At 39.5% G+C, this 22,114-nt stretch overlaps 1 protein-coding gene across 3 annotated transcripts in view; it reads right to left on the bottom strand.

Annotated features, from left to right (window-relative positions):
* LOC121368332 (P2X purinoceptor 4-like) overlaps positions 1-22,114 on the bottom strand; it is an 89,569-nt gene that overhangs the window by 5,210 nt on the left and 62,245 nt on the right. For 2 of the 3 annotated variants that reach the window (XM_041493016.1, XM_041493017.1), the window contains exons 8-10: positions 21,016-21,146; positions 17,815-17,971; positions 11,021-11,125 (exon numbers count right to left, since the gene is read on the bottom strand). In XM_041493016.1, the coding sequence (XP_041348950.1) occupies positions 11,021-11,125; positions 17,815-17,971; positions 21,016-21,146 (393 nt within the window). Of the gene's footprint in view, positions 1-5,761; positions 5,864-11,020; positions 11,126-17,814; positions 17,972-21,015; positions 21,147-22,114 lie in introns of all 3 variants that reach the window. The other variant, XM_041493018.1, reaches the window with a different exon arrangement.

Genomic DNA, 22,114 nt, shown 5'->3' with positions numbered 1-22,114 from the left:
TGTTTTTGAGTCTGAATTCTTCATCTCGTTAATCAGTATACAGTAGAGATTAGTATGCTACAGTCTTGACAGACGCCACCATCTTGGGATTAATCGGCTTATACTGGCCATTTCTTGGCCACAAGACTGACTGCTGCTAATTTGTGATGTTCATTACATCTGTCAACACAATGTTTAATCAAGAATAAGGAAGGAACTGTTTTGTTTAACGACGCACTCAACAAATTTTACTTACAGTTATATGGCGTTGAACATATGGTTAGGGACCACACAGATATTGAGAGAGGAAAGCCGCTGTCGTCACTTCATGGGCTACTCTTTTCAGTTAGCAGAAAGGGATCTTTTATATGCACCATCCCACAGACAGGATAGTACATACCATAGCCTTTGTTGCATCAGGCTGGTATTGAGAGAAAAAACCCCGCTGTCACCACTTCATGGGTTAGCTACTCTTTTCGATTAGCAGCAAGGGATCTTTTATATGCACCATCCCACAAACAGGATAACACATACCACAGCCTTTGATATACCAGTCGTGGTGCACTGGCTGGAGTGAGAAATAGCCCAATGGGTCCACTGACTGGGATCGATTCCAGACGGACCGTGCATCAAGCGAACACTTTACCACCTTATGACAATGTTTTAAACCCAAATCGCACACTGTTACAACATGTACATGCCAGGAGACTGATAATTTCAGTTTACTATATTCCTTAGTTAATACTACAAATATAATATTATATAATATATAGCATTTACTGATCTCCAACACTTAAATTGTGGAAATATTTTTAAACGAAACATATCTTAATCTTTTACATTCATGATGAGATCTCCTTTCTAACGACAGTTCTGTGAATATAAATTAAGTGGCAAGCATGTGCCATATCAAATATGATACATCAGGTGTCTTTTTTAATGGGAATGACGTCAAACTCGAATGACGTCATTTTGGATATCCTTACATAAAAATAAACTTGTGCTTAACATTTTTTATTTTTTGAACACTGAACAGCTTTCAGTGCAAAGTTGCCATTGAAAATGTTTTTGTTTGAAGACTATGAATGCACACATCAATCATGGAGTGTAACCATAGAACATTTGCTTAAAATGTCAATAAACGTAGTGCTTGGACCTCGATTAATTTACATCTAACTTGCAAAGCTATCAAATTCTGAAAGTATGCGATCTGAAAAATATCACATACTTTGATTACACTGGATATGCTAGCTAACATATGATAAAATAAAATATTAAACAAGGTAAAAATGAGAAGACTGATAAAAGACTTGAATACTGTCTCATGTCACAATCAGAGGTTGTGTAAGGTGTTTTTAGGTCTCACTTGCGGGAGGGGGGAGGGGGAGGGGGGGGGGGAGGGGGGGGGGAGGGGGAAGGGGGAAGAGGGTGCAGGTGAACCAGCTGCACTCCCCCAAACAAATACAGAAAGTGTCCGTTTAGTTTAGAAATGTTCATTTTGTCTTGCTGGAAAAGACTTTATATCACTGAGCACCAATCTCTCGTTTTTTTTTACTGCACCCCAGTCAATATAAGCTAGAATTGGCCCTGTGCGCATGTTATATTATCTACGATATGTGAAATTCCAGCTGTAAGAAAGTGCATACAAAGATCCTCATTTGCTAAGTTGAAGTGTTTGAGTGGGTTTCTTGTTGCATACTATCATATCAGCTGCTAATCAAACCATGTTCACTTAAAGTTTGTTTTGTTTAATGACACCACTAGAGCACATTGATTTATTAATCATCAGCTATTGGATGTCAAACTAATAGTCTTGGAGAGGAAACCCGCTACCAGGGCTTCTAGATTATGGCGGCCCCACTCCCTTAGCTAGTGATATTCAATGTTGGGCTAGTGAATTTTTTGTGTCAAATGATGCAGTTAAGTCTATTTTTTAAATATAAATATCCTGACCCCACCCCAAACCCCCAACCCCCAACCCCCAATGTTAGTATTTTTAAGCTCTATCTCCCTCTTTAGGTGACATACCAGTATCTGATTATTATTATACTGACACACAATGAAAACGCAAAACAGATATTTTTCAATATTTTGTTGTGATTAATGAAAAATATATTTATTGGACTTAAAATAACAATTTATGAGAGGAAGCCATTGATTGGTACTTTTGTCTGGGTTTTAATCCTGCTTTTGTTCTCATTACACATACAATAGCAGAAACACACAAAATGCGCTCACTACATGCTCAATCATGCTGCATGCAATGCACATGAAATGCCAGTATGTCGACACATAAAAGTCATATAACGGTGTCATATTCCTCGTCACATTAAGAATGTCACGACTCGAAGAAGAACAAAGGGAGCGAGCGTTGGGCATGGTTCAAGGGGGGACTTCGCAAAGCCAAGTTGCTAGGACCTTCAGAGTCCATCCATCAACTATTGGACGACTTGTTGAACGTCATCAACAGACCGGGAGTGTCCGTGATTGACCTCGACCGGGTCAATGTTCCGTTACAACCCCACGCCAAGATCAGCAGATTCGACGACACCACCTCCGTGACCGGTTCAGAACTGCGATGATGACAGCAAGCAACACGATAGGACTTCATGGAAGGCCTATCCATCCGATGACAGTCATCCGTCGACTCAGAATGGCTGAACTCAGATGCAGACGCCCATACAACGGTAACATCATGACACCGCGACATTGTGCTGCGAGACTACAGTTTGCTCTACAGAATGGTAATAATCCACCAGCCTTTTACCGGAGCATTGTTTCTTAAATGAGTCCCGGTTCTCGGTCTCCTTTGCCGATGGAAGAGCACGTGTGTACGTTGACGGATGTGTGAGGGAACGTGATCGGTTTGGCGGCAGTTGTCTGATGGTATAGGGGGCAATCAACTGTGATTTTAGGAGTGATCTCATCATTGTCCACGATGCGCTTACAGCCCAGCGTTATGTTGATGTTATTCTAAGACCAGTTCTCCAGCCACTTTTGCGCCGTCACCGAAGACCAGGAGGTTCCGTTCTGTTTCAACAAGACAATGCCCGTCCACATACTGCAAGAATTACCCAGGCATTCCTGCAACAAGCCGGTATCACCGTTATGAACTGGCCCGCCGTTTCACCGGATTTGAACCCAACTGAACACATGTGGGATGAGTTAGGACGTCGTGTACGTCACCGCCAGCCACCACCGAGTAACGTCGCTGTGCTTGCACAGGCGTTGCAGGAGTGGAGGAACATTCCTGTGCCTTATTTGAGATGTTTGTGCCAATCCTTTCCCCGTCGTCTTCACGCATGCTCACGGGCCAATGGTGGACACACCAGATACTGACTTGATATGTGGGGGGATGAACTTTTCGATTATGAATGCAACTCGATTACTGATGATAACTGGCCATGTTGCCATGTTTCCATGTGAATGTATCTCATGAATACCAGTCATTAATGTCATATTACATTTTATTATCCATGTGGTTCAACATAACCAAGTTACTAATAATCATACGAAGCACATGTTGCTTCTCCAGTCCTAGCTCAGACTGTGCATTTGAAATATGATGTCATTTCATCATCTCCTTCTAGTTGTGGCTGAAATATTTTGAGTTGGGTCTTGTTATTCATAAAGACAACAACAATAATAATATGGATAATAAAAAAATTATTACACTCGTGTGTGAGTCGTACTGATTTTACAAAATTTGTGTCAGGATTCATGTATTACCCTTGCTCTCGCTCGGGCAATACAAAAATCCTGACACTCGTTTCGTAAAATCAGTACGACACACAAGCTCATATAATAATCTCTATATCCATCAATTCATTAATAGTTTGTCGTTATTTGCAATGAAAATTTTGTGTTTTCATTGTGTTTCAGTATATTATTTAGTAAAATTGTTTTAACTTAAAAGTAAAGTAGGGCTAATGGATTTTTAATCGTGGCTAGTAAATTTTTTAAATCACTAATCCTATGGCTAGAGGATTTTTTTAAATTCTAGAAGCTCTGTAAAACATTTTTCCATTAGTTGCAAGGGATCTTTTATATGCACCATCCCACAGACAGGACAGCACATACCACAGCTTTTGTTATACCAGTCGTGGTGCACTGGCAGGAATGACAAACAATTCTTTTCTTTCTCAACGTCCACACTTCTAAAAAATAGTATCATACATGCATTGCTTGCAAAAAAAGAAAGAAAGAAATGTTTTATTTAACGACGCACTCAACACATTTTATTTACGGTTATATGGCATCAGACATATGGTCAAGGACCACACAGATTTTGAGAGGAAACCCGCTGTCGCCACTACATGGGCTACTCTTTCCGATTAGCAGCAAGGGGTCTTTTATTTGCGCTTCCCACAGACACGATAGCACAAACCATGGCCTGTGTTGAACCAGTTATGGATCACTGGTCAGTGCAAGTGGTTTACACCTACCTAATGAGCCTTGCGGAGCACTTACTCAGGGTTTGGAGTCGGTATCTAGATTAAAATTCCCATGCCTAGACTGGGATCCGAACCCAGTACCTACCAGCCCGTTGACCGATGGCCTAACCACGACGCCACCGAGGCTGGTACAACAATATAATGAATGCATGCATGCAGAGATGGCTAAAGAGACAGACAGACAGACAGACGGCATGCAGACCAAGTGTGTTAGTAATATAGCAGGACTAACACTAACAAATTACTTGTTCTCATTTCACCTGCTACATTGATCTCTTCAATGGTTGTTTGAATGTAATCACATTAATGCATGTCATGTCATGCTCTGTTTATCCCAATTAAGGTTCAAGCACGCTGTCCTGGGCACACACCTCAGCTATCTGGGCTGTCTGTCCAGGACAGTGGGTTAGTTGTTAGTTGGTTAGTGAGAGAGAAGAGGGTGTAGTGGCCTTACACCTACCCATTGAGCCCTTAAGAACTTGCTCTGGGTTGGAGCCGGTACCGGGCTGCGAATCCTGTACCTATCAATCTGTAGTCCGATGGCTTAACCACTGCGCCACCGAGGCCGGTCTAAGGTTCACACACACACACTGTCATGGGAACACACCTTAGCTACCTCAGCTGTGTATCCAGGAAACTGGGTTAGTGTTAAGGGTTTTTTATAGGTTTTTTATTTTTTATTATTATTTTCGTGCTTATATCCAATTAAGGTTCAAGCACGCTGTCCTGGGCACACATCTCAGCTATCTGGGCTGTCTGTCCAGGACAGTGGGTTAGTTGTTAGTTGGTTAGTGGTTAATGAGAGAGAAGAGGGTGTAGTGGCCTTACCACCTACCCATTGAGCTCTTGAGAACTCACTCTGGGTTGGAGCCTGTACCGGGCTGCGAACCTTGTACCTACCAGCGATGGTTTAACCACTGCACCATCGAGGCCGGTATTAGTGTTAGTTGTAATTGATAACTGAGGGAGCTGTCAAAACTCGCTCTGCATGGGTGACAGTACTGGGATTTGAACCCGGTATCTACCAGCATTAAAACATCATGGCTTAACCACTTCGCCACTGAGGCCAATTATTGTGGAATTCTAGTTGTAGTAATGTGATACATGAAGAAAATTGATTTTCTTTTTGTCAATTAAAACACAGATCTGAATGACATTCATTAAAACAGAATAACCATCTTAATTCCTGGTTTCTACAGATTAAAAAAAAAGAAGAAAAAAAGAAAACAATGAAAGTTAACAGATCTTTTTGATTGAAAATGTTAATTGGAAAGCCTGACTTTGAAGAAGTAATTATTTGTGTTGGCCCTGCAGACAACATAACCAACCTTGATTAGTGAGAAGATGAGAAAGCTTTGTTAGTTGTTGTTAGGCGTGGAGCCATACTGCGTGTGACCAGTGAGCTCTCGGGAAGATTTTAGAAGTTCCTCCTTCAGAGAAACAAACAATTGACATGAACAAAAATGTTACACAGACTGTCCTCGGTCTGCTGCCTTTATTAACACTGTTTCTCACTAACAGAACCTTTTTAAGAACTAAAATTACTCATTATACAGGGAAAGCTGTCTAAACCAGACCCTCAATAAACTGGAAACCTGTCTAAACCAGACCCTGAACATACTGGAATCCTGTCTAAACCAGACCCCGAACAAACTGGAAACCTGTCTAAACCAGACCCTGAAAAAACTGAAAACCTGTCTAAACCAGACCCCGACCAAACCGGAAACCTGTCTAAACCAGACCCCGACCAAACTGGAAACCTGTCTAAACCAGACCCCGACCAAACCGGAAACCTGTCTAAACCAGACCCTGAACAAACCGGAAACCTGTCTAAACCAGACCCCGACCAAACTGGAAACCTGTCTAAACCAGACCCCGAACAAACTGGAAACCTGTCTAAACCAGACCCTGAACAAACTGGAATCCTGTCTAAACCAGACCCTGAAAAAACTGGAAACCTGTCTAAACCAGACCCTGAACAAACCGGAAACCTGTCTAAACCAGACCCCGAACAAACTGGAAACCTGTCTAAACCAGACCCTGAACAAACTGGAATCCTGTCTAAATCAGACCCTGAACATACTGGAAACCTGTCTAAACCAGACCCTGAACAAACCGGAAACCTGTCTAAACCAGCCAAGTTTCATGGTTCTGAATTTTATAAATTCCAAAATACGCCCCTCTAAACAGCAGATCCTGTCTAAAATAGGGATAAATGTTAATTGCCCAGAGTGATATGGTTTAGACAGGTTTCACCATATACACTTTCTCATTTAGAATATCAGCGTCTCTACATTCAATATGTTTGTGGACCCTGTTCCACAAAGTGATCTTAGTGCTATGATCGCCTTAAGTGCTTAAGTTAGTTATGCACTTTAGGTGATCTTAGGGCTAAGATCGCTTCTTGGAATGGGGCCCTGGTCATCCTAATGTATATAGTAGCCCAAAGTAGATTTTACCTACCAATAGTTTCATGTGAAAAACAGAAGTAGTACAGTAAAGTACACTTATAACAAACATACTTAGAACGAACTACTTCATAGAACGGAACTGGTCGTAAAGTCCCGTTTTATCTCCCTGTACATTAATAACCAACTTGTGCAAATGTGTACTGCTATAACGAACTAACAATTATGGTTCCTTCCAGTTCGTTATAACAGTACTTTACTGCATTGGGAAATAAAATGACATTTGAGCTACTACAAACATTAGGGTGACCAGAAACACACTGGATGTACAGACTCTGATATTGCAAACAGGAAAATGTGTTTATTTACCCGGTAATATGTAATTTTAGTTGTTGAAAAGGCTCTGTTAACAATACTTACGAATTTAAGAGCCGCCATTATTGTCGTTTCCCCACCACTCCTCTTGGAAGGAAGGAAGGAAATGGTTTATTTAACGACGCACTCAACACATTTTATGTACGGTTATATGGCATTGGACATATGGTTAAAGACCACACAGATATTGAGGAGGGAAACTCGCTGCCGCCACTTCATGGGCTACTCTTTTCGATTAGCAGCAAGGGATCTTTTATATGCACCATCCCATAGACAGGATAGCACATACCACGGCCTTTGATGTACCAGTCGTGGTGCACTGGCTGGAGCGCCAAGCGAGCACTTTACCACTGAGCTACGTTATGAATTACCTCATAACTGGACGTTTTACAGAGTCCCTTTTCAAAAACCAGGGCAGACCTTAACCTCTCTAAACCAGATCCCTCTTAAAACCAGACATTTATCTTGGTCCCAAGGGTGTCCGGTTTAGAGGGGTTACACTGTACATGTATTTTCTACTGTGAGTCCTTTTCTCCTGCATGTTCGCTTATACTATTTGTAACTCGAATGTTAGCAACATTTTGGTTAAAATGATTTAGTTAAAGGTTTATCTAACACACATACCTGGCAGTATAATTCGAAATTTTAAAATTAAATGTTTGCACACGTGTCACTGGCAGATTGAGGGAAGTGTGCTCCAGTAAGCCTTTTACCCTTCCATTGGTTTTGATGCTAAATTTGGTTTCTTACAATTAAGCAGCAGATGTTTTCGAGATTGCTGAACAATTTTTAAAACATTAAACAGTAGCTGCTAATCAATTTTTAATTGACCCCACTATCAAGTACTGTAGATCCTGAAATTAATGCGATCATAATATTAATGCGAAAAATGCGAGCTCGTGTTATTCATTTAATAATATGACACATTTATTTGCATGTTTTGTATATGTGTCCTACATTATTAAAAAACAAAAACAACAAAGATTAAAATTCTAATATATTCGTAAAACGTTACTGGAAAACAATTCATTGTAGGAAAGAGAGATGCCAGCCACGTGTGTCGATTGCAGGGTGAATTTGTGAATTGTTCTTTTATTACAATATTTTAATCGCCATTCACAGATAATGAAGATACAGTTGTAATGGTACATGTATGCTAATGTTTAGCCAGATTTAGGTAACTATACACTTTAGGTAAATTATTGCAAAAATATGCTTTTAGTCGATCTCACCCAAAATACTAGGGACTAAATAAGTTAATTGATGCATACATGTTAGCGAGTTGATCTCATTGAAAAGAAAAAAGTAAAGTTTGTTTTATTTAAAACGCCATTAGAGCACATTGACTTTTTATCTCATCATCGGCTATTGGACGTCAAACATATGGTCACTATGACACTGTTTTTTAGAGGAAACCGGCTGTCATCACATAGGCTACTCTTTTACGACAGGCAGCAAGGGATCTGTTATTTGCGATTCTCACAGGCAGGATAGCACAAACCATGGCCTTTGTTGAACCAGTTATGGATCACTGGTCGGTGCAAGTGGTTTACACCTACCCATTGAGCCTTGCTGAGCACTCAATCAGGGTTTGAAGTCGGTATTTGGATTAAAAATCCCATGTCTCGACTGGGATTCGAACCCAGTACCTACCAGCCTGTAGACCGATGGCCTAACCATGATGCCAGTCGAGGCATGGGATTTTTAATCCAGATACCGACTCCAAACCCTGAGTGAGTGCTCCGCATGGTTCAATGGGTAGGTGTAAACCACTTGCACCGACCAGTGATCCATAACTGGTTCAACAAAGGCCATGGTTTGTGCTATCCTGCCTGTGGGAAGCGCAAATAAAAGATCCCTTGCTGCTAATCGGAAGAGTAGCCCATGTAGTGGCGACAGCGGGTTTCCTCTCCAAATCTGTGTGGTCCTTAACCATATGTCTGACGCCATATAACCGTAACTAAAATGTGTTGAGTGCGTCGTTAAATGAAACATTTCTTTCTTTCATTCTAAAGGATTGTACTTACACTTCAAAATGTTCGGTCAGTAAATACCCACCCCAAACCTTTTCCCATTCTGGACGGAGGAGCCCACATGGGTCGACACCTCTGCCCATGACAGACATGCACTACAACAGCTTGCTCTGAATGTGCTTGTTAAGCTCTATGACCTGACCTGACCTGACCTGACCTGACCTGACCTGTAAATTTCAGTGCACTTTGATGTTTAGTAGGACCCATTTAATTCCTATGAAACGAAATCCCGCGAGAGGATACTGTAATGAAAATGGTGCCGGAACGAATTTTTAGCACCCTAAGAAATACGATAAACGTAATTATAGAAACATTTGGATATTATTTGTTACAGTTACAGCAGATGTTTGAAAGTAAGTGCAGTCACCTGAAAAAAATTGTCCAACCATGCAACGTGTTATGGGGACAGCACCAAGACGTAACCGTTACGAGACCAAACCTACTGTTCACGACTTATTTCCAAGGGCTGCATTGTTAATAAGTAAACATTCATCCACCAAAAATACTAAGCGTCTTCAAATTCAAGCAGGCTTATTCATAAAGCAGTGCAAGAGAGAAAGCAAAACACTAAAAGCTTAATCTTGCAGAAAACTTTGTTCCCATCTATAAGTTACTCAAGTCGTTCATGTTTTACTACACTGATGTTCAAAAGAAACTCTACAAGGCTTGAAAATGTATTATAGAAAACAAACAAATGGTATGGTGGGATTTGAAAGTATCATGCAGTTCAACATTTAAATGTCACAATGCACTTCATAATACATGCAAAGTGTTTGTAAGGTGGTTTCTAAATAAGTTCTGTTTAATTTGGCAACAATATTTATAAGAATTGTTGGTAATATTTTGCAAATTTATCGACGTACAACAGTCACAAATTGTATTAAATCGCACAGGATAGCAGTTTTATACTAAATATGTGACTGTTATACATCGATAAATTTGACGAACAATTCTTATAATTATAAACAGCACAACTTATTATTGAGTTAAAAACTACACATAATTCATAAATCAGGTTCTGACGTTCCTCCCATTATCTGCTTTACATAATGACATCTCATTTGACGTGATTTTCTGAGGTGTTTAGTTTAAAATCCTTCACCATGCTACGCAATTTTATGCAGTTTTTGAGAGTTGTACATCGATAAATTCATTTAAAAAAAATGAAAAACTGATTACGGTAGTCAAACCCTCCCCTTGATCAAGCAAATGAAGAGTTTCATCGCAAAACACGATAAACACCACTATACACACCCAATCCTAAAAACGTTTTATTCCAAACCACCATAAACACTACACCAGTTTCTCTGCAATCTGTGATATATCCTCAGACAATTGTATCGCGTTTTGCTGAAAACAGAATTTGAACTTGTGTTTGTCTACGTGTGAACAGTGTATAGTATGAGTGGTGTTTGCACAATTGTTTTTAATATGGCGTTTATCGCGTTTTGCGATGAAACTCTTCAAATGTTCTCTTCGTTTCAATACTTTTCTGGGGAAGCATGTCTTAACCCTTCATAAATTTCACTAGCCACAGTTTAGCCCCAACCCTCTTTAAAAATACACTTCTAAAATATATGCACAAGCAAATTGTCTGTATGTGTATATATATATATATATATATATATATATATATATATATATATATATATATATATATATATTTAAATACAATTGTTTACTGACTTAATTGCTGGGCCAGTTTATAGCAAACTTGGGTTTTGGTGAGCTGCAAATAAAATGAAGGAAATCAAAACAGAAGAAAGTGTACCTCATAATATGCATCATCTCCTGTGACGGTGAGATATTTCTTGTCCCGGAACAATGATCTTGCTTTTAGGATATACAGCACAAAGATGTCACATATAATAGTTGCCTGGAAAGTACAATGCACACAAAACAGTTAAAAATGGAAGCAATCATATTATCAGGTTCTATACCTCCTAAATCAGATGTAGCTCAAGCAGTAGCGTGTCCGCCTGTGAAGTGGTCGGTCATCGGATCAATCCTTCTCAGTAGACCCATTTGCAGTTTGGGCTATTTTCCGTTCCAACCAGTGGTCCACAACTGGTTCATCAAATGCTGTGGTATGTGCTGTCCTGTCTGTGGGAAAATGTATATAAAAGACCCCTTGCTGCCTATGTGGCAGCAGCGGGTTATCTCTAAAGAAATATGTCAGAATCGCAATGTGTTTGACGTTGATAAGATAAAAATCAATGTGCTCTAGAGGTGTCGTTAAATAAAACACTCCTAAATCATATCCCCACCCCCACCCCCACACTCCATATGTTGATATAGTATTCAGTGGTAAGTAGTTTTTGTAATATGTTATGATCCAAATAGCTAAATGAACAAATGAGCAAATAGGAATAATAAATACAGATCGATGGATGAATGGATGGATAGATGGATGGATAGATGGATGGTGGGTGGGTAGGTGGGTGGATGGATGAATGGGTGGATGGATGGATGGTTGGAGAATGGATGGATGGATGAGTGGTTGGAGAATGGATGGATGGATGGATGGATGGTTGGAGAATGGATGGATGGATGGATGGATGGATGGTTGGAGAATGGATGGATGAATGAGTGGATGGATGGTTGGAGAATGGATGGATGGATGGATGGATGGTTGGAGAATGGATGGATGGATGGATGGATGGTTGGAGAATGGATGGATGGATGAGTGGATGGATGGTTGGAGAATGGATGGATGGATAAGTGGATGAGTGGATGGATGGATGGATGGATGGATGGATGGATGGGTTTGGGGGGATGGGTTTGGGGGGATGGGTTTTGGATGGATGGATGGATGAATGAATAGGTGGATGGATGGATGGAGAATGGATGGATGGATGGATGAGTGGATGGATGGATGGATGGATGGATGGATGGATGGAAGGAAGGATAGGTGGATGGATGGATGGAGAATGGATGGATGGATGGAGAATGGATAGATGGATGGATGGATGGATAGATGGAGAATGGATGGAGGGATGGAGGGAGGGAGGGAGGGAGGGATGAATGGATGGATGGATGGATGGATGGATGGATGGATGAGTGGATAGATGGATGGATGGATGGGTGGATAGATGGATGGATGGATGGATGGATGGATGGATGGATGGATGGATGGATGGATGAGTGGATGGATGGATGGATAGAGAATGGATAAATGGATGGATGGATGAGAGGATGGTTGGATGGATGGATGGATGGATGGATGGATAGATGGCTGGATGGCTGGATGGCTGGCTGGCTGGCTGGCTGGCTGGATGAATAGATAGATGGGTGGATGGGTGGATGGGTGGATGGATGGATGGATAGATGGATGGGATGGAGAATGGATGGATGGATGGATGGGTGGGTGGATGGGTGGGTGGGTGGGTGGGTTGTTGGATGGATGGATGGATGGATGGATGGATGGAAAGACAGGTATTCCCAAATTTTATTCCAAAATGAAAGTAATTAGGAGTGCTGGACTGAGTTGTATGCCACTTCATCCACACAAAAATACTGACTGTCTTCAAATTCAAGCATTATGCATAACAATGTAACATTAAACTCTTATGGTTCAATCGCTACAAATACAATAAGCCCAGTGTCACTGTCCGTGTAAAAGGAATGTTAATTAATTACGTTGATGAAAACTGTACAAGTAGAGGATCTGCCATCAAAAGAAAAAAAACAACAGAAGTTCAATGTCCATGGAGATGATAAAAGAGAAATCAATAATTCAGTTCTTTAATGTCATTATTCAATCATTCAATGGTCATGGTGTGGAACTAAATGTACCAGTATCAGTGAAGACTGTTTAAAGCACTGCCGTAAAACATCAAAATAAAGAATCTCTATGCTGCTTGGGAGTAACTGGAGGGATCTAGCTCAGCTGGTAGATGATTATGTGTCACAAGACATTTCAAAATAAAGAATCTCTATGCAGCTTGGGAGTAACTGGAGGGATCTAGCTCAGCTGGTAGATGAGTATGTGTCACAAGACATTTCAAAATAAAGAATCTCTATGCTGCTTGGGAGTAACTGGAGGGATCTAGCTCAGCTGGTAGATGATTATGTGTCACAAGACATTTCAAAATAAAGAATCTCTATGCAGCTTGGGAGTAACTGGAGGGATCTAGCTCAGCTGGTAGATGAGTATGTGTCACAAGACATTTCAAAATAAAGAATCTCTATGCAGCTTGGGAGTAACTGGAGGGATCTAGCTCTCAGCTGGTAGATGAGTATGTGTCACAAGACATTTCAAAATAAAGAATCTCTATGCTGCTTGGGAGTAACTGGAGGGATCTAGCTCAGCTGGTAGATGATTATGTGTCACAAGACATTTCAAAATAAAGAATCTCTATGCAGCTTGGGAGTAACTGGAGGGATCTAGCTCAGCTGGTAGATGAGTATGTGTCACAAGACATTTCAAAATAAAGAATCTCTATGCTGCTTGGGAGTAACTGGAGGGATCTAGCTCAGCTGGTAGATGATTATGTGTCACAAGACATTTCAAAATAAAGAATCTCTATGCAGCTTGGGAGTAACTGGAGGGATCTAGCTCAGCTGGTAGATGAGTATGTGTCACAAGACATTTCAAAATAAAGAATCTCTATGCAACTTGGGAGTAACTGGAGGGATCTAGCTCAGCTGGTAGATGAGTATGTGTCACAAGACATTTCAAATGCATATTATAGTTCTGTACATGAAGGAAGGAAATGTTTTATTTAACGACGCACTCAACACATTTTATTTACGGTTATATGACGTCAGACATATGGTTAAGGACCACACAGATATTGAGAGAGGAAACCCGCTGTCACCACTTCATGGGCTACTCTTTTCGATTAGCAGAAAGGGATCTTTTATATGCACCATCCCACAGACAGGATAACACATACCATGGCCTTTGCTATACCAGTCGTGGTGCACTGGCTGGAACGAGAAATAGCCCAATGGGCCCACAGACAGGGATCGATCTCAGACCGACCGCGCATCAAGCGAACGTTTTACCACTGGGCTACATCCTGCCCCTTTCTTCGAAGGCCTTAATAGAGAGGTTTTACTGTCCAGTAAAACATGTTCAGTAGCCAACCAAGAAATAATTTATACCAGGTCTTTCAAAATAACTGATAGTTTCATTAGAAATATCGTCAACGCTGGGGCGGATCCAGCTTTTCTGATGAAGGGGGGTCCAAGACAAAAAGGGCACCATAAGTTTATGAAAAGGCACTATTGAAAAATTACACACGGTTCACATGGACCATAATATAATAGTGCTACAACAGGGACGCTGGCAGACGTATTCTACAGTGTTCTATACATTGACAGAATAAATAAATTTGTAAAAAACCTAAAAATCCTTAATAATAGGGCCACTTCTCAAATTTGAGGGGGGGGGGGGGGGTCCGGACACCTTGGACCCCCCCTCTAGATCCACCCCAGCAACGTCCCTAATTGCTTTATGCGTCCATCTCCATTCAGTTCATTTTCTCGTGCACGGATCGCGCAATCAACATCTGATTTGTAGTAATCTGCTTGTCGTTCATTTGTGAGCTTTTTCTTCACAGTTCTGTAACATTTTAATTAATAATAAAGTTCAGACAAGTAAGTATCTAAACACAAAACTTTACAAACTCCTAAAACTATTAATTTTACTAAGTCGTTTTTGTTTATTCCTTAAAATTACTGATATCAGGTCCACATGGCTCGTAAAAATTGACTTAAAATGGAGGAAGATGAATTAACATTCGGTGCGTGTCACATGACCTCACACGTGCCAGATCAACAAGGCCTAATCATTTTTAAAAAATTATTTTTAAGTCCCCTGTTGCTACAAATTTATTTTCAATTATTACATTCGATCTGCAAAAGGTATGCTACATTTTTGAGCCTCTACTGTAGTGAATAGTATTCATAATCCATTTATAACAATTGTAAACAATTTTGAGTGTATAAATTTTGTTAATTAAGAATCAATACATTTAAAAAAATAATTATTTTACAAACTATTCACTGGTATGAACATAATGCCTATCAGTATTGACATCAAGTGTTAGCGATGGGAATTGGTAAAATGTGGACCGGACCAGAACGTTTGACAAACTGAATTTTTCCTTTTAAAAAACTATTAAACAAAGTGTTCATCAACTGTGCATAGTTAAAAAACATATATTTTTGTCATTTATTGAAAACGTCAAACTGCACATGCGTGGTATGATACTTTTTTGCAAACACACGTGCCTGAATGCAGTTAGAAAGTTGCTCTCTTTCCTGTTTACTGGAGGGTGCTTCATTTTTGTTTACTAGAATGTATTTGTTTTACGTCCACATTGTTGATTTTTTATTTTACAGGGACATTCCTGAGTTTGCTGCAGTTTTTAAGATGTTATCAACTAACAGACTTTTTAACGATTATAATTACATATCAAATATATGTTTCTGCATAAAATATTAGTGACTGTATATTAAAACATGTTTTTGATCGTTCTAATATTTGTACTAGGTAAAATTTCATTTTATTTCCTAAAATATTTTGTTTTCGTATGTACGAAATTATTTGAAGAAAAATCCAGTTTCCACTTCTTGCAAATATTAAGACGACCAGAAACACATTGAATATACAGACACTGATATTCTAAACAAGAAAATATATTTAATATGTAAGTTTACTCGTAGAAATATTTTATAGTTGAAAATATCTTACAATGTAGCAAACTCAGGAATGTCCCTTTAACTAATCACAATCTATTTTGTTTCATGTATCATAGCTAAATATTGTATTTGTATTTTTATCGTTAAGTGAACGCAGATTGTGACACTGATGGTATAGTTTGTTCCATTTCTGATGAATATCTGCACTAGGTCTTTCAAAAAGTTTAAAGTTTGTTTTGTTTAACGATACCACTAGAGCACATTGATTATTAATCATCAGCTATTGAATGTCAAACATATGGTAATTTTGATAGAGGAAACCCGCTACATTTTTCCATTAGTAGCAAGGGATCTTTTATATGCACCATCCCACAGACAGAATAGCACATACCACAGCCTTTGACATACCAGTCGTGGTGCACTGGCTGGAACGAGAAATAGCCCAATGATAGTTTAATAGACATATATTTTGTTCCATTTCTGATGAATATTTGTACCAGGACTTTCAAAATAATCGACAGTTTAATCAGAGGTTATTTTTGTTTAATTTCTGCTATGTGGGAGAACTGTAAGGTCAAGTTAACTCTCCTCCACCACAACTTCCTGTCCCAACAACAACAAGCATTTTCGAATTTCCAGAATTTTGAACCATTCAGCAATCAAGGTCATCATTTCCCTTTATCAACTCTCTGTTGTGTATCTGGGAGCGGAACGTAGCTCAGTGGTAAAGCGTTCACTTGATGCGCAGTCGGTCTAGGATCGATCCCCGTCGGTGGACCCATTAGGCTATTTCTCATTTCAGCCAGTGTTCCACAACTGGTGTAACAAAGGTCATGGTATGTACTATCCTTTCTGTGGGAATGTGCATATAAAAGATCCCTTGCTGCTAATCGAAAAGAGTAGCCCATCCCCTCCCGCCCCGGAGTTGGCCACTGGCGACGTGTCAGAAACCAAGTCTGTGGTTGGAGTGCCTGAACCCTTGTGGATATGGGCACGTAAATAGAATGAATGAATGAATGAATGTTTAACGACACCCCAGCACGAAAAATACATCGGCTATTGGGTGTCAAATTATGGTAATGCAAATAAATAAAGTGATGATCAACATCAATATAAAAATTCAAGACAAACAAAAACAGTGTAAAGAACTGTGCAAAAACACAAATATCACAGAATCTTACGTATACTGAATCTTACTCAAAACTTCAATTTTGTGCTGTATTGGCCATTCTCAAAGAGAATGTTACACCCCTGCACCACGGTGAGGTGAACGTAAATAGAGTTCCCATTCCCAGTAGCCCATGAAGTGGCGGCAGCGGGTTTCCTCTCTCAATATCTGTGTGGTCCTTAACCATATGTCTGATGCCATATAACCATAAATAAAATGTGTTGTGTGCGTCGTCAAATAAAAACATTTCCTTCCTTTTGTGTATCTAGAAAACAGGGCCCCGTTTCACAAAGCTATCTTAGGCCTAAGATCAACTTAAGTGCATAAGGTAGCTATGCGCCTAAGGTAATCTTAGGGCTAAGATCGCTTCGTGGAACGGAAGGAAGGAAATGTTTTATTTAACGACGCACTCAACACATTTCATTTATGGTTATATGGCATCGGACATATGGTTAAGGACCACACAGATATTGAGGGAGGAAACCTGCTGTTACCACTTCATGGGCTACGTTTTTTCGATTAGCAGCAAGGAATCTTTTATATGCACCATCTCATAGACAGGATAGCACATACCACAGCCTTTGATGTATCAGTCGTGTTGCACTGGCTGGAGCGAGAAATAGCTCAATGGGCCCACTGACGGGGATCGATCCCAAACCGACCGAGCATCAAGCGAGCGCTTTACCACTGGGCTATGTCTGCCACCCTACGTGGAACGGTGCCCAGAGTAGAGGGGAAGTACTTACAATGGACAGCAGAGCTAAACCACTTCCTATGTTCTGCATCAGCGGCACAATATCAAATTTGCCGGCTCTTCCTTGAACAGATACAATAAACCGAATTCCATATGCTTTTGTCAGCGTTCTTTTAGGAACACCTTTCTCCAAAAAATGACTGGCAAATCTAAAAAAAAGTAAAAGATTTATTTCTACATTAATATTGTTCTAAATAATATGACAATCCCAAACCATGAAAACTTAAAAAACTACAGACGCTAGTTTTTAAACACTACAACATATTTTTAAAACACTACTGTGTAACAATATATTTTTTTAATATTAGAGCCATTTTTGATCATTTAAAATAGAATTTACTTACATTTTAGCATTTAGAATATCCATTTTCTTACATCTGAAGTATTTCTGGTCATCCTGGATTTTGTTATACCCCAAAATAATTTTTTTATAATTCTCAAGAAACATAATATATTTGGGGAGTAAAGGGTTATTGAGCCAAGCTGTAGTCTATTTTTAGACTGTATTTCACCATTTAAACACCACATATTTCAGTTCACTCTATTATTACTTTATCCAGATCTACAGTCAAACCCCTCTAAACCGGACACCCTTGGGACCAAGACAAATGTCCGGTTTTTAGAGGGATCCAGTTTACACAGGTGAAGTTCTGTTCTAGTTTTTAAAATGGGACTCTGTAAAACGTCCGGTTTTGAGGGAACTCCAGTTTACAGACGGTCCGATCTTGAGAGCATTCACTGTACACTGTTACAAGATTCTAGATTAAGCAAACTTAGTGTTCATTTTCATGGGTTGAAACATAGGGTCTGCAACTTTAAAAAAACTATCGCTAACATTCTGTTTGCCAAATGTCAAAGGTATTGATAAAATAATTGAAAATTAATTGAAATACAAGACATTAAACTTAAGGAAGAAGAAGGAAATGGTTTATTTAACGACGCACTCAACACATTTTTTGTACGGTTATATTGGCGTCGGACATATGGTTAAGGACCACACAGATATTGAGAGAGGAAACCCGCCGTCGACACTTCATGGGCTACTCTTGTCAATTAGCAGCATATATGCACCATCCCATAGACAGGATAGCACATACCAAGGCCTTGGATATACCAGTTGTGGTGCACTGGCTGGAGTGAGAAATAGCGCAATGGGTCCACTGATGGGGATCGATCCCAAAACCAACCGCACATGAAGCGAGCACTTTACCACTGGGCTACGCCTCACCCCTGACATTAAAATTAAAGTCACAGACCCAAGTTAAAAACCAGTGAAAATGGTTTGCTTGATCTACAAACCTACAACACATTTGGATAAAGTTACAACAGAGTAAAACAAAAGTCTGTGATGTTTAAACTGGAAAATACTGTTAAAAAAAAAAGAAAAGCTAATCTCCAAGACCATTACTTCTCAGAGGTATACGAGTTTTTAAAAATATGAAAAATGCATTTTATGGTATTAGAAACACCAGGATGACCAGAAACACTTCGGATGTACGGAAATGGATAATCTAAACAATAAAATCAAAGTAATGTCAGATTTCAATTATCAAAAATGGCTTCAATAGTGAACAATGTATCACAGTATTTAAAAATTAAGGTCTGTTACTTTAATTGCTGTGATCTTAACTTTTAAGTTTAATCTTGAAACTAGTTTTATTCTCCATAAAGCACTTTTATTACTATAAAATATGTATCAATTACAAACATTATGGCAAGATTATTCTTCGGGTTAGTTTTGATTCGTGTCACCTCCAGCTTAAATAAATGACCCAATTTTCACTTTGTAGCAGATGCTTCAATCAATAAAAATATGATGAGGGCTATTAAACAATTAAACAATTACACATTTACCCTTCCTCCTCATTAAACATTTACCCTTCCTCATTTACATTTTGTGATATCAACACCTCTTTCAAAAATCATGGACGGTACCCCATCTCTCTCTCTCTTTCTGTGTCGGTCGGTCGGTCAGTCTGGGATCAATCCCCGTTGGTGGGCCCATTGGACTATTTCTCATCCAAGCCAGTACACCATGACTGGAATATCAAAGGATGTGGTATGTGCTATCCTGTCTGTGGGATGGTGCACATGAAAGATCCCTTGCTACTAATGGGAAAATGTAGCAGGTTTCCTCTCTAATACTATATGTCAAAATTACCAAATGTTTGACATCCAATAGCCGATGATTAATAAATCAATGTGCTCTAGTGGTGTCGTAAAACAAACTTCTCTCTCCCTCTCTGTGTATGTGTGTGTGTCTTTCCATCTTTCTCTTCTATGTGTCTCTCTCTTTCACTCACACACACACACACACAGACACAGACACAGACACACACACACACACACACACACACAGACACACACACACAGAGACACACACACACACACACAGACACACACACACACACAGACACACACAGGCACACACAGACACACACACAGACAGACACACACACACACAGAGACACACACACACTGAGACACAGACACACACACACAGACACACATAGACACACACAGACACACACACACACATGGACACACACACACACACACACACATATACGCACACACTGAGACACAGACACACACATACACACACACAGACACACACACACACACACAGAGACACACACAGACACACACACACACACAGGGACACACACAGACACACACACACACACAGACACACATATAGACGCACACACTGAGACACAGACACACACATACACACACACAGACACACACACACAGACACACACACACACGCACAGACACACACACACACAGACACATACACAGACACACATACAGAGAGAGACACACACAGACACACATAGAGACACACATACACAGACACACACCCACATAGACACACACAGACACACACATACACACACACATAGACACACACACATAAACACACACACACACACAGACACACATTGACACACACACACACACATAGACACACACAGACACACACACATACACACACACACGGACACACACACACACAGACACACACACACACACACACACTGGACTCAACAGGAATCAAGGGTGACTGACGAAATATGCATGTATACATTGTCACTGGATGGGACTTTGAGATGGACAGATATCAAGATATACAGAGATAGAGAAAAACAACACACAGCAACAACAACATGATAGCCTGCTAGCTCACCTAAAGTTAAAACCCTTCGATACTTTATAATCCTCACTGTCCAGTCTCCTGAACCCATACGCAGGAACACAGTCCTCAACATCGTAGTCAAGGTCACAGTCCCAGTGAATAAGAATCTGGACAACTGCGCCCTGTAAAACATAATATATCATTAAAACATCTAAATGATGGTCTCACTTTATAACGGCTCAACTATAATAAATAATAGAGGGTTTTAACTTTTATTTTAATGAGGAATTTATTTTAACAGCTACAGGTCCTATGGTCAGACAATTATAGTCCGTCCCACAGAGAACGCCTTTTTTCATGCTATGGAATTTACTACAAGTTATTTATTTCTGAGCCGATTGTTTTCTAAATTGCACACAAAAAAACTATATTTTTTGTTATTTCCAAAACACTTTAATTACTGTTTTTCTTATGTCAAACCAAACTGAAAATATTTACAAAAAACATTTTTGTAGGATGGAACCAACTATAGATAATGTTTGATGAATCTATCATATTTTAAAAAGTTAAAAGTTTGTTTTGTTTAACAACCCCACTAGAGCACATTGATTTATTAATCATCGTCTATTGGATGTCAAACATTTGGTACTTTTGACAGTCTCACAGAGAAAACCCCGATGCATTTTTCCCATTAGTAGCAAGGGATCTTTTATATGCATCATCCCACAGACAGGACAGCACATACCATGGCCTTTGATATACCAGTCATGGTGGAACGAGAAATAGCCCAAAAGGCCCACAGATGAGGTTTGATCCCAGATCGACAGCGTATTAAGACTGATTATAAGATCAAGGTCAATTATCGATTACAATTAGTTTAACAGTTATAAGGTCAAATTCTGTTCCTGGTACACTGATTATTACAAAGAAAGTTGTTATGACCTATGTCTATCACAGCTACACGTGCAGATAAACTTAATGTACAGTTTATACTCTTAAGAATGTTTAACTATATCTACATACATTATGTTTACATTTTTTCAACAATTTAAATAAAACATTGAAATATTGGTAAAAAAAACAAAAACACCCCACCTATTAATCTGTTATTTTCATAAACATTTAAAAAAAAAAAAAAAAAAAAAAAAAA

This window comes from Gigantopelta aegis, chromosome 3 (assembly GCF_016097555.1).
Source record: "Gigantopelta aegis isolate Gae_Host chromosome 3, Gae_host_genome, whole genome shotgun sequence".
Lineage (NCBI taxonomy): Eukaryota > Metazoa > Mollusca > Gastropoda > Neomphalida > Peltospiridae > Gigantopelta > Gigantopelta aegis.
The sequence above is the reverse complement of the archived record's forward strand: the minus strand, read 5'-3'. Positions and strand labels throughout refer to the sequence as shown.